The sequence below is a fragment of the Carettochelys insculpta genome, chromosome 5 (assembly GCF_033958435.1).
Source record: "Carettochelys insculpta isolate YL-2023 chromosome 5, ASM3395843v1, whole genome shotgun sequence".
Lineage (NCBI taxonomy): Eukaryota > Metazoa > Chordata > Testudines > Carettochelyidae > Carettochelys > Carettochelys insculpta.
The window spans coordinates 59,660,810-59,674,818 of NC_134141.1; the positions used below are offsets into that span (position 1 = coordinate 59,660,810).

The 14,009-nt window shown below is 40.5% G+C and overlaps 1 protein-coding gene across 4 annotated transcripts in view; it reads right to left on the minus strand.

Annotated features, from left to right (window-relative positions):
• NTRK2 (neurotrophic receptor tyrosine kinase 2) overlaps positions 1–14,009 on the minus strand; it is a 320,394-nt gene that overhangs the window by 274,627 nt on the left and 31,758 nt on the right. For all 4 annotated transcript variants that reach the window (XM_074995165.1, XM_074995167.1, XM_074995168.1 and 1 more), the window contains exons 5-6: positions 8,466–8,534; positions 2,405–2,562 (exon numbers count right to left, since the gene is read on the minus strand). In XM_074995165.1, the coding sequence (XP_074851266.1) occupies positions 2,405–2,562; positions 8,466–8,534 (227 nt within the window). The remainder of the gene's footprint in view (positions 1–2,404; positions 2,563–8,465; positions 8,535–14,009) is intronic.

Genomic DNA, 14,009 nt, shown 5'->3' on the forward strand with positions numbered 1-14,009 from the left:
CATTGTATTGCAGATAGATTTTTATTTCACAAACCATGTCAGTTCTCCCCTCCCCTGTTGCCCATCTCTTCCCTCCCTTATCCAGTGACACTGCTGGCAACAGGAGAAAGCTACTAATTACCAGGATGCTCTTTACTCTCCAATCATCAGCATTCTTGGCTTGACACATATAGTCATGGCAGAAGCATGTATTAAGCAGCATCTATAGGAAGCAGAGCATTCCTCTGATTTCCACCCTTTTCTCCTCTCTGGTTATGGATTTCAAGAACAACTAGAAATGCTTCAGAGAAAAGCGATCTAGTGCTCTGAAGAACTTCACAGAAAAGTTATAGCTGCAGAGAGCACTCTGAGCGCTACTACAGAAGAAAGGCAGAGTTTATTTGTATCTTCTTCCCATCCATCTTCCGATTCACTCTTCTTAGTCTCTTTCCCCAGCTAAATCTATTCACTGTGTGTGTCGCCCTGTCCTTCCTTCTTTTCCTACATGCCTGCTTCATTGCACGCTCTCTCTCTCTCTCTCTCTCTCTCTCTCTCTCTCTGCCGTGTCTACACGTGCACACTACTTCGAACTAGCGGCACTAACTTTGAAATAGCGCCCGTCACGGCTACACGTGTTGGGCGCTATTTCGATGTTAACATCGACGTTAAGCGGCGAGACGTCGAAGCCGCTAACCCCGTGAAGGGATAGGAATAGCACCCTACTTCGACGTTCAACATCGAAGTAGGGACCGTGTAGTCATTGCGCGTCCCACAACATCGAAATTGCGGGGTCCTCCATGGCGGCCATCAGCTGAGGGGTTGAGAGACGCTCTCTCTCCAGCCCCGGCGGGGCTGTATGGTCACCGTGTGCAGCAGCCCTTAGCCCAGGGCTTCTGGCTGCTGCTGCTGCAGCTGAGGATCCATGCTGCATGCACAGGGCCTGCAACCAGTTGTTGGCTCTGTGGATCTTGTGTTGTTTAGTGCAACTGTGTCTGGGAGGGGCCCTTTAAGGGAGCGGCTTGCTGTTGAGTCCGCCCTGTGACCCTGTCTGCAGCTGTGCCTGGCACCCTTATTTTGATGTGTGCTACTGTGGCGTGTAGACGTTCCCTCGCAGCGCCTATTTCAATGTCGTGCTGCGCAACGTCGATGTTGAACATCGACGTTGCCAGCCCTGGAGGACGTGTAGACGTTATTCATCGAAATAGCCTATTTCGATGTAGCGTTCACGTGTAGACGTAGCCTCTCTCTGCCAATCAAGGAAAACAAATGTTTTCTAGTAAGTTTCATTTTGAGTCACAAACAGTTGTGGTTAGGAAAGCAATCAAGCTCAGCTGCTCCCACTGCCACTAGATCTGAGGCTAAGAAAAACATTTTCCAACTACTAAAATATGAAAAGACCTGACAATTGTTCCAAGTCCCTCTAGAAGGAAGCAACTGAAGGAGGGAAATGACAATTAGCATACCACTTCTCCACAAACCAGTGGAGACTGGTATTTTGCCAAATGCTACAAACTGAAACCTGCAAGATCTGCTTCACTTAACCCCTATAAATTGGACTCAGCAAGGCTTCTCACTCTGCACACACAATTGCTGAGATTTGTGTGCAAAACTACAGAATTATTTGCTTTTTGTTTTCTTTCTAAATGGGCTTTATTTAAAAAGTATGGCCTGAATTTTTAAAACATGATGCTAATAACATTGCCGTATTCATTTTTAAAAGGAAAATAAAAAGATTCTATGGGTAGAACCTCTCTACTCTGGCATTCTCTCATACAGAAACATCTGTAATTTGGCATGATTTTAGTTATTCGAGTGACCATAATCATGGGTGTGTCCAAGTTTTCCATAGTCCCATAAAGCTTGACAGCCACCAGTCCTGGCTCTTAGTGTTCTGTCCTGTTATTTAGCTTTAATTTACCACTAAATATCTTCTAAGAGTCCTGTAATCAGTGGAAATGTTGGTAATGCTACTGGACAATATTGACCTTCTGTGGTCCAGCAGATTCTCTCATTCAGTATCTGTCAGGCACCAAGGGTGCCTGAAAAGAGAGGTTCAATTTATATTAATCTAGGGATTCAGTTAAAGTAGCACATGGCATTTTTGAAGTAAATAACATTTTGGGTTTGTTCATCTTGAAAGCATCCTTTTCAATTTAAAGAATTTATATATAATTTCTATATTCAGATATTTTCATTTTGATGCATTTCTGAGAAAATGTTGATTTTAAAAGATTTAAAAAAAAACATTCTAACTAAAGCGCTCAATATTAACTCATAAAGAATAAAGAGGCAGGGGGACTTTTTCCTAAGATTTTATGCTGCAGCAAATAGAGTACCTTGAAGCTATGTGGAGCTGAAAACACATTCACTTTTCCTGTCTGACAGTAACTTAACTTATGAATTGTTGTAGTTTAAAGCATATTACCACAGTTTGGGATCTGCATGTCCGACAGAGGTATCCTCTTGTTGTTGTCATTTATGCAGTAAAAGTCCTGAGCTTCTGTGTTAGAAAACTTGTTCTCCTGAAGTATCTTGATCCACATAACATCACAGGAACACTTGAATGGATTGTCCACTAGAATCCTGTAGCAAAAATTAAATATTTTTGTTAAAAAATCAGTTGACATCATGTGTCTGGACACTTTGCTTCATGTTTTTGTTTGGTTGAGGTTTTTGGTTTGTTTTTAAACTTCACCTCAAGTGCAGCCTAGAAGTTACATACTCTGCTTAATAAAATTATGGAGCCAGATCCTCATTTCTCTACTGCTATAAATAAGTATATCTGCACAGAAGACAACAGAGCTATAATCCACTTACTCCAGCTGAAGATCTTGCCCATAGTGCTTATCACAAATCTGAGATACCACACACAGGGATAGATTATGATCTCAGTTTCACATGTGAAAACCTGGAGTGACTCTATTCACTTCAATGAAATCATTATGGATGCTTACCAGTTAGATGGCGATCAGAATCTGCCCCATAGTTGATTCTCGTCATTTAGTTTACAAACACTCCTGAAAAGACTCATTATTGGTACATGAGGTGGACTCTTTAAAGGCCCATTCAGACCCATATTGTGGTTGAAGTTTAATAGCTCTTCTTGTAAACAAGAATTTCACACACTTTTAAGAAGAGGTCATCATATCTCTTTGAAAAACAATACACTGAAATGCTTTAATACCAACAAGAACCTCACTAAAAAAGGGCTGTAACTCAGTGTCAAACACCACACAACTACACAGGCACGCTGTGGAATTTCATTCATTGCTTAGCCCATCTTCCTGATTCTAAATTCAATACTCATGAACACCTCAGCCCAGTGTGTTATGATGAAGTCTGAGTGACATATAGAGACAACCCAAACATCTGACTGAAATGGTCCAGGATTTCACCTTTTCTCTTAGAAAGAACAGGTGAGTTCCAACTGATACATTTGTCAGGCTTTCTTTTTGACTCCTAAAGGTATGTCGTTATAAAAAGAGCAATGAAACTTCACAAGTGACCATGATGCACAAAAGCTATAGTCATGTTGCTCACAAAATCTGTTGCCTTAAGTATTCAAATCCGCATTCTAATAATTGGGCAGCAAAGTGTTAAATTTATAGAAAATGAAGACAAACTCATGAGTCAGTTTCTCTGAAAAGTAATGTGTTTCCCCAGATTCCACCTATAAGGTACATTTACAAGGCAGCTGGAAGTATGCTTTCCAGCTCAGGAAGGCAGACAGCAGCTAGTTCTATTTGCACTAGCAGGGCTGCAGCTTACAGGGGTGTCAGCTGAGGGTGCACACTAGGGCTACGTCTACACGTGCACCCAACTTCGAAATAGCTTATTTCGATGTTGCGACATCGAAATAGGCTATTTCGATGAATAACGTCTACACGTCCTCCAGGGCTGGCAACGTCGATGTTCAACTTCGACGTTGCTCAGCCCAACATCGAAATAGGCACAGCGAGGGAACGTCTACACGCCAAAGTAGCACACATCGAAATAAGGGAGCCAGGCACAGCTGCAGACAGGGTCACGGGGCGGACTCAACAGCAAGTCGCTCCCTTAAAGGGCCCCTCCCAGACACACTTTCATTAAACAGTGCAAGATACACAGAGCCAACAACTAGTTGCAGACCCTGTATATGCAGCACGGACCCCCAGCTGCAGCAGCAGCAGCCAGAAGCCCTGGGCTAAGGGCTGCTGCCCACGGTGACCACAGAGCCCCGCAAGGGCTGGAGAGAGAGTATCTCTCAACCCCCCAGCTGATGGCCGCCATGGAGGACCCCGCTATTTCGATGTTGCGGGACGCGGATCGTCTACACGTCCCTACTTCGATGTTGAACGTCGAAGTAGGGCGCTATTCCCATCCGCTCATGGGGTTAGCGACTTCGACGTCTCGCCGCCTAACGTCGATTTCAACTTCGAAATAGCGCCCAACACGTGTAGACGTGACGGGCGCTATTTCGAAGTTACTGCCGCTACTTCGAAGTAGCGTGCACGTGTAGACACAGCCTAGATGTCTAGGTAGGTTTGTACTCAGGTGGCTAGGCCAAGCTGTCACACACGCTATCACCACCAACGCATCTATTTTTAGCACACCAGCTGAAGCAGCATTAGCATGGGTCTGTCTACCTGACCTGCAACAATTTTTGTGGATCATTTATACCACACTAGTCATCCTGTTGATTTCAATGGCACTGCTTGGGGTTAAAAGAATTTTTCAAAAAAAAATCTGCTTTAGTTAATAATGCCCAAGTAAAAAATTTCTTCCATCATTTTAAATGTGAGTTAACTCCCTGGGAAGGCACACCATGGTGATATTCTGCAGAAAGTGGGGAATAGAAGCATGATTGTATCTTCCATGCACTTACTTGCTTAGTGGGAGGCAACAAAATGTTTTCATTTCATTTGCTCTAATTCTACAGCTGTAACTGCAACTTTGTTTTGAAAGCAGAATCCTTTCAAAGCGGTTTCTTGTTTCCTTTCACCCCCAAAGTCTGGGGAATATCTTCTACCTCACCTTGGCCTGAGATTTCATTCACTTATATTTTTATTTGTCAGATCCCACCTCCCATATTCAGTTTCTCCTCCATTCTCAGGACTCTCACTGATGTTAGTTATCCCCTGGACTTGTTAAGCTATTAACTATCCTTGTTGTCTGATCAACTGCACAACTGTTTTACTGTCCTGTGTATTGCTATCATAACTTACCACTGCTTTTCCACCAGGCAGACCCTAGCTCTTCTCTAGCTCACTTCCACTTTCTTGCTTCTCCTTTCTTATCTTCTTCAAGTCTATTCTCCCCATTTTGCCACTACCTATCATACATCCTCCTCACTCACCTACCATTTCTATTCCCATGCTCCTTCTCATTGCTACAATTCCCTGTCTACATCTTGTATCTCTATCTCCTCGTATCCTGCCTCCCACCCCCAACATGCCATCCGTGAAATATCCTTTTGAGGTTCTATGATATAAGGGAGTGGAATTATTCCATTTTTCTAATCTCAGTTCACTCTCAGCTTCTACATCCTCTGTCCCGGATCCCAAACTACTGAATGCCTGTGGCATAAATCCCACGATTATGATACAAATGTACTCTCTCCTTCTTCATTTCTCCCAGGTGTTTTGCCAATAGGCAGTACTTTCCTACCTCCTGGAATTGAATTCCCACAACCTTCATTGAACTGAATTCCCACAACTCTTCTTGTCTGTTTAGAATCTTCAATTCCCTACTACTTTCCCATCTTAAGCCCTCTTCCACCTTAGTGTCAGAGGAGTAGCCATGTTAGTCTATACCCGCAAAAAGAACAAGAAGTCCTGTGGCACCTTGTAGACTAACAGATATATTGGAGTATAAACTTTCGTGGGCTAAGACCCACTTCATCAGATGCACGTAGTCAAGATTCAAGAGGCCGGTCTAAATATACAAGCTCATGAAAAGAAGGGAGTACCGATCAAGAAGAAGGCCTGAGTTGACGAGGCCAATTCAGTCAGGAAGGATGTGGCCCTTCATTAGAAGCTAATGTGGAGGTGTGAACACCAAGAGAAGAGAAACTGCTTCTATAGTTGGCTAACCACTCTCAGTCTCTGATTGATGGTGTCAAATTTGCAAATGAATTGCAGCTCTGCAGTTTCTCTGTGGAGCCTGTTTTTGAATTTTTTTGTTGTAGGATGGCTACTTTTAAATCTGCTACTGAGCGTGCAGAGAGACTGAAGTATTTTTCTACAGGTTTTTGTATGCTACCATTCCCGACATCTGATTTGTGTCCATTTATTCTTTTATGTACAGACTGCCCAGTTGGCCAGTGTATATGTATTTGGCAGAGGGATCCTTAGCACAGGATTATACCAACATCTTCACAAAATCAACATGCTCCACTGAGATCTCACTGAAACTAATTTGTGAATTACTACCTTTTGTTCCTTCAAATCCCTTTCAAGACCCAGTTCAACCATGACACCTATAAAAAATAGTTCACCCAATGACGGAAAGGTCCAGAGGCAGTCAGCAGAGCTCACATGTAAAGTGAAGTTATTCAGCTGAACACAGTGGAGTGACTCAAGATATATACTGACATAAATAATTGCAGGATTTGAACTTTGAATTGTACTTTTTCACAGTCACCCTGAGCAAAATCCTGATATCTGTTACACTTGTGCACTGCAGAGGAACCCCAGACAATAAGTTTTTGTTTTAACACCGTGCTTCATGCCTGAAGGTACTGTGCTACAATTTAAAGTTTCATCTTTATTAATGAGATGATATCATCTACCAAATATAGAAATGAAAGTTACTGCTAGTAAATGCATGGAAGATAACAAACGTTTCTATTCCCCGCCTTCTTACAGAGCATCACCATGGTGTGCCTCCTGGGGGAGAGATAAACCACATTTAAAACAAGGAAAGAAAACTGTTATTTGGGCATTTTTAACTAGATTTGGGTGGACAGGCACAGAGAGGAATGTAAGGAGAATTTGGGATTTTAGAAAGAATTACAGATATCTAAGAGGACAGATCAAATGGAAGCCTTTTGCAACTAGCCATTCTTTCCACATGAATGATCAGTGTGTAATGCTGACAGACCTGGGTTGCTACCACCAGGGATTGAACTTGTGATCGTAGGGGCCAAAGACCTGTGCTCTATCACATGAGCTAAAAGCCAGCTGGCTCTCAGCCAATGCTGTAGAGCAGAGACTTCACTCACCCTAGCATGATGTCTCAGTGCCTCCGGGTACTACAAGTGATAACCAAATTATGAAAGAAAAGTCCCATGAATGAAGTTCTGTGGACTGAAAAGTGATTATACCACCTTAATCATCAATGGAACATATCCAAGGGATATAATCTCATCTTGGTGCATAGGCATTTGTGCTCTTCATTTTTCATATACTGAAATGAGAACATACTCCAAAAGATCTCTGAAATTACAGCACATTCTTCTTGACTATTATTTCTGACTTGCCTACTTCAGACCTCCAGAGCCCTAATGTTGTGCAAAGCTCTGAGAGACCAGAAATCTTCCTATGTCAGGACAACCTGTTCACCTTAATGACTTCTGAGAATCTCTGTGTTAGGCACCTGGCATTCCCCATACATTGTAGGACAAGTCTGGATGACTACCTTGTGGCTGACAGTTCGCACATCCCTGCAGGCTCCTTAAGGGGCTAGTTATTTCAACATTGAGTAGAGCAAACCCTAAGCATCAGGGCCCACATACTTGACCTCTTCCGTGTGTAGATTAACCAGCCTACAAACAGGAATACCAAGAACTGTGACATCAGAGGTAGAGCACATCGCTTTTTCCCCTGTTCTCACTTATGGTTAAATATGAGAAAGTTACACATTAATAGATATACTTACATCCTACTTAAAAGAGCTCAGAGTATAACTGTACAGTTTGAACAACCAGAATAGGCAAAATGTACTTTTGCAAATATTCTATAGCCATGTGCTTATGTAAAATATATTTTCGTTCAGTACAACTTTGTTTTCAGAAAAAGAAAAACATTGTCAACTGGCCAAACACAAGATTGCTGCAAGGCAAATAAAATACAAGAAAGCTGGGAAAATGCTTAACATGAAGATCTACAAGTGGTTAATTTTTCTTCTCTACTACAGAGAGAGGGTAATTCAGGCTTAATCCTTTTATCAGCCAAAAACCAATAGTTTCATGTGAAACAATTTCAGAATACAACATCTTAAATCTAATGAGGAAAGGCAAGTTTTATCCATAGATTAATTTTTGTTTCAGTAGAGAGAAAGCAAATGCCATGGAGTTTTGCTCCTGTATAGAATTAAATTAACATCCATTTTAAACAATGTCATCATCCAAAAGCAGATTACCTTCTCTGCAGATAGGAAGAAACTCTGACCCTACTGAAGTCAGTGGTACCCATTGACTTCAATGGATCAAGACCTAAAAAATGTCAGATTGCTATTCTATTTCCAACACACAAACAATATTCATTTTAAAAAATCTCACTACTTACAGATCAGTCAAATTCAGATGGCGGAAAGTTTTCTTATACAAACTTGTGAGCTTGTTTCTGGAAAAATTACTGTGAGAAAAGAGAACATTAGATTGTATTAGTATTGCTAGTTTCCATAGCCAAAATACAGAAAAGGTGTTGTTTTGAATATTGAGCCTACTGTAGCCCCCAAGAAAATCTGTGGGTTTCAGTCTATTGACTTCTGAATTCTTCTGATAGTCCAATATGGCTTTGAAAAATCCTAATTCACAAGCACCTTGTTATGAAGAAACAACAAGATGTCCTGTGGCACCTTATAGACTAACAGATTTTTTTGGAGCATAAACTTTTGTGCGCAAAGAATCTCCACTACCTGGATATGACAAAGTGGGTCTTTGCCCATGAAAGCTTATGCTTCAAAAAATCTGTTAGTCTACAAGGTACCACAGGTCTTCTCGCTGTTTTTGTGGATTTATACTAATATGGCTACCCCCTCATACTTGTTCTGAAGACTAGCTTCATAAACAAATTCAACATTGGGCAGAATTTTCCACCTTTCAGCACTCCTACAATGCAGAAAACATAGTGGACTTAACTTCATTTCATTTGACAAGGATCCACAGAAAGTCCAGATGTTGGTTACCAGCCAATTTATCCATAAGCAAAATGGGTGTTTCCCATATTTCTGTAAGTCTGCACTGAACTCTGTACTCATCTAATCCCAACCACATGCTAGCACACATCCTTAACATAAGCCTTTTAGTTATTCTTTTCAAACTGGATATACAATTTGAGAGAGATCAAAAGGAAAACTGTAAAATGCTAACATTAGGGGGCTTACGCCAATTAAGCATTTACTGCTTCCAAATATAACTAACCAAAATGTTCTCTCTGTGATTTTTAAGAGGAGAAATGTTCATCTTAATCAGAAATGCCTCACTTCCAACCTGTTAAAAAAAAAAACAAAAAACACACCTTTCCTCCACAAATCAGAAAAAGGTTACTTCTAGATAAGTTATTATTTCCCTCTACTCAGCACTGGTGAGGCCAAATCTGGAGTATTTCATCCAGTTCTGGGCCCCTCAGTATAGAAAGGATGTGGATGCATTGGAGCGGGTTAAGCAAAGAGCAACAAAAATTATTAAGGGGCTGGAGCACATGACCTATGAAGAGAGGCCGAGAGATTTCATCTTATTTTGTTTGCAGAAGAGAAGACTGAGGGGCAATTTGACAGCACACTTCAACTTCCTAAAAGGGGGCTCTAAAGAAGATGGAGAGAGGCTGTTCTCAGTAGTGACAGATGGCAGAACAAGGAGCAATGGTCTGACGTTACAGAGGGAGAGGTGTAGGTTGGATATTAGGAAAATCTATTTCACCAGGAGGGTGATGAAGCATTGGAATGTGTTACCAAAAGAGGTGGTAGAATCTTTATCCCTAGAGGTTTTTAAATCCCAGCTTGACAAAGTCTTGGCTGGGATGATAGTATTATGAACAAAAGTACCACAATCATTTGTAAAGAATTACAAAGGTACAGGAGAGGCTCCATTGTCAATATTGCAGTGAAACTTTCACTTAGTGATACCAGAGATTAATGTGGTCATGCCTTTAGCCTTGATGTAACTGGTTAAGGCTAAAGGTATGACTTGCATCTATACCAAGCAAGATTTTGTGGGTAGGGAAAAATTAGCTATCATGAGTTAGCTAATCCTGACCTAACCCTAATTTCTCTCCATGACCTAGACAACCTCTAGGTTAGGGGACTCAATGCTTTAGGGCCTAGTACTGCAAGGCACTGAGATATGTACAGGCCTGGTCTACACCAGGGAACAAAGTCAATTCCAGATACACAATTCCAGCTACACCATTAACGGAGCTAGAATCAACATACCAGGATCGACTTTGTTCCCTGGTATAGATCAAGGGTCTTCGGGCTCCCAACAACGTCCCTTACTCCACATGATAGTCTGGAGTGCCAGGGTTGACAGCTGAGCCCAGAGAGATCGATTTTGCTGCATTTTTACAGACACAGCAAAATCGAATTCCGGAGGATTGATCATAGAGCATCAAATATAGGTAAGTATAGATATGCCCTCCATCAGATCAGTGAGACTGCCTGATCTTCTGGTGCCTTGCAACTTACATAGCCATTTATAGTGGTGAAAAATGGGTGTAACATGCTAGCTTACCAAACTGTCACTTTGCACAGGTGTAAATGACTATGTATGATGCAAGGCTGAGAAGAATCATGCTCACTGATTTAAGTGAGGCTACTGACAGGGGCAAGGTTTACACTAACCTTCTGAAACACAATTTTGAAAAATGACAAGATACTCCAAGAGCCCGACTCTCCTTTTGCCTACATCAGCCAAGTAGTTTCAGCGGACTTACTTCTGACTTATGCCACTGCACATAAAGTCAGAAACAGCCTCACTGTAGTTGTGGGAAACAATAACAAAAAATGCTCATCTGCATTCTTGGTTATATACTGACATGTTTAGGACTTCATGACTGTAGTCTTTTCTCCTACACAGTTAAGGGTTTTCAGATTTTTCAATTTAACAAGTAATTTAATTTAAATTCTTGAGCCTTATAAATATATATATATATATGTACACACACATTTTGTCTATATCTATAGATATAGATATAGATATGTATACACACACAGAGAGAGTTCCTATTTTGTTAAAAAAAGAGGAGCCGGTACTCAGCCAGCTCTCTATGTCCCCATACACTCCCCCTACAGCCAATCCCATGGCTGGGGCTGCTGAGGTGCCCCAAATGCAGCCATTATCACAGTAAAAATTATAATGGCTAGCATAAATAAATAATAAGCACATGCACACATAAGACTTTATCAATTTAGAATTAAAGTCTTCGATCTCGAACTGCAGCAAAGCTGTTCACAACAGCTTGGGAAGTGAAGAGAAGATGACCGAGGGGAGACAAGTCATGTTAAACCAGCTTCATGCACTCCACTTCAGATCCATTTCTCATCTGATCACAAAAAACACATACACTGAAAACTTCTATTGCACATTTACACTGTGATTAAAAAAGAATCAGACCAGCTGCCCCAATCCCTGGAACTAAACATGTGTTAGCTAATCCCAAACTAACCACAAACTTTTCCCTAGGATGGAGAATAGTTAACAGTGTTAACCTCAATTTAGGCTTTCAAAGTCAGCGAGGCCAAATTCAATGGCTGTATCAAGATAAAAGGTGTTAAACAGCATTTAGACAAAGGGAAAGGTGTACTTTGGATTAGATAACATACAGATAATGTAGGTATCTTTTCTTAATCTACTCAAGCCCATAGCACTCAGATACCACACTGATGGCACCCTAAAAATACCAGGGTAGATTTGAACATGTAAAATGCATGCAGTTATGAACAATCTTGGTACATGACAATGGCTTTTTAATGTTTTAGGAATATTCAATATTTGTGATCTTTTTTGCTACTGCTAAAGGTATTAATATAATATAAATAAAGTGCGTTAAACAAGTCTATTAAAAATATTATTAGTGGCTGCCGAGCTTATAAATTATAGAATAGCTAAAACAGTACTGTTTAATGGCCTTTAAAAGTGATTGTTGAGTAATTTGAGTCTAAGGTCAATGAGAATACCAGAATTAAATTAACAAGGCTATTAATTACATTTAAATGATGTCTATTGGAGCATTTCACTTTCTGTTGTTTACATTGTTACTGAACCTTAATCATCATACATCAGCTATGGAAAGGCATTTTGGCTACAGAGGTTTGCCCCGGAAAGTAAGTTGATGCCAAAAGGCATTTAAATAACTCAGTGTTAATAGATTCCTTAGCATATGATATTATTATATACTATTATTATTTATGGTGTAAGAATACAGCATTTATTTTTAATGAAGCCTTGTGACTGCATTGAAAGATTTCTCCTGTGAGAGGATTACAGCCATAATATTTTATTAACAAAATTAAAATTTACACAATTAACTCTAATCTTCATTACAATATTTGTATTTAAAAAAAGTAAAACTCCCTCCAGCTCAAAAGGGGCAAGATGTGAACTTTTGTTTTCAAATTAAATGTTAGATTTTCTGCAGTCTTTTGCCAAGGTTACTGTTCATTAAACAGGGCTGATCTCACTTTTTCAGAATGCTCATTTCCCAAACCAAATCTCAGGGTCCATCCAGGTCCCAGTGATGTCAACAGAAGCCTTGTCGCTGAATTCAGTGGTCCCAGATATTGAAACAATAGACTTGTTGGGAAGATTTTTTAAATTCATTAAGGACAAACAAATTATTCTTTCTACAGAAAGAATGAATCCAAAGACACAGGCAGAACTATTTTCATGCTAATTACTGTCACTTTGGTTCACTTATTGTAAATATAACAAGTGGCATTAACTAATCTTTTTGGCTACGGTTACACTCCAGCAATGTGTCCACAGAAGTCATAATCAGAAGAGATTTCCTAACAAAACTTCTGTTGACAGAGTGCAGCCCCACACAAAAACTAGTCAGAAGTGCACTCTGCTCTGTCGACAGAGTATGGACCTTCACAAAAGCCAATCAGAATAGTGTACTGCTCTGTCAACAGAATGTCCGGACTGCACAGCCACTCTCTTGACAAAACAGGCACCTGGAAGCACAACAAGCTGGGCTGCCCATTGTTCTGTATTCTGTCTGTCAAAAGAAGGCCCTCCAGAGTGTCCACACAGCTTTTTTGTCAACAGAATCTGTCAACAACAACTTTATGCCTCATTGCTCAGAGGCAGAATGCTGCCAGCAAAAATGCTGAGTTTTGACGGCAGACAAGACTTTCAGTTTTACTCAGGCTTTTTTACATGTTTGGCAAGATTATTAATCCTACTTGTGTCCCTGCTCAGAAGGAAATCATAATTAAATAACCTATTGTCATAGGACAAGTAAGTATATGCCCAGCAAGTAGATCTTACTTTATATGATTTGCTATGATTATGCATTGATATGACTCTGGTCAAAGACATTTGCTTTTACTAATGACTAGCTAAAATAACATGCCAGTAAAATGTCTGTCACATTTGCCCTTGCATAGCTGGACCACAAAAGAGAAAATAGCCTACTACTGCTGTCAGCAAATTGAGATATATGAATTTTTTGTTTGTATTGCTATTAATTTTATCCCCCTATAATATATTTTTCTTGGAACGCAAAAGCGAAGAAAGAAATTTATTGTAGTATAACTACACCCAGTCCTGACCCAATTCAGCAATCCATCTTTATTACACAAACCACTCAATCAAGCACCTACTTAGCTTAATACTTGTGCCTAGCTCTCACTGATTCACTTATACACAAGCCTAAAGTTAAGAAGGTGCTTAATAGCTTTGCTGAATAGTGATAAACTGAAGACCTTACTTGAACACTTTGTAGAACTAGAGTTCATGGAATGTTCTAAGACAGGTGTTTCAAACTCCTGACTCGCGATCCATCCTGGCTGGAGCAATTGCACAATCCAGCCCAAGAATCCCAATGGAAGGGCCAACCCATTACCATCACCAGCCCCACCCCTTCCTACTATCATCTCCCCTTCCC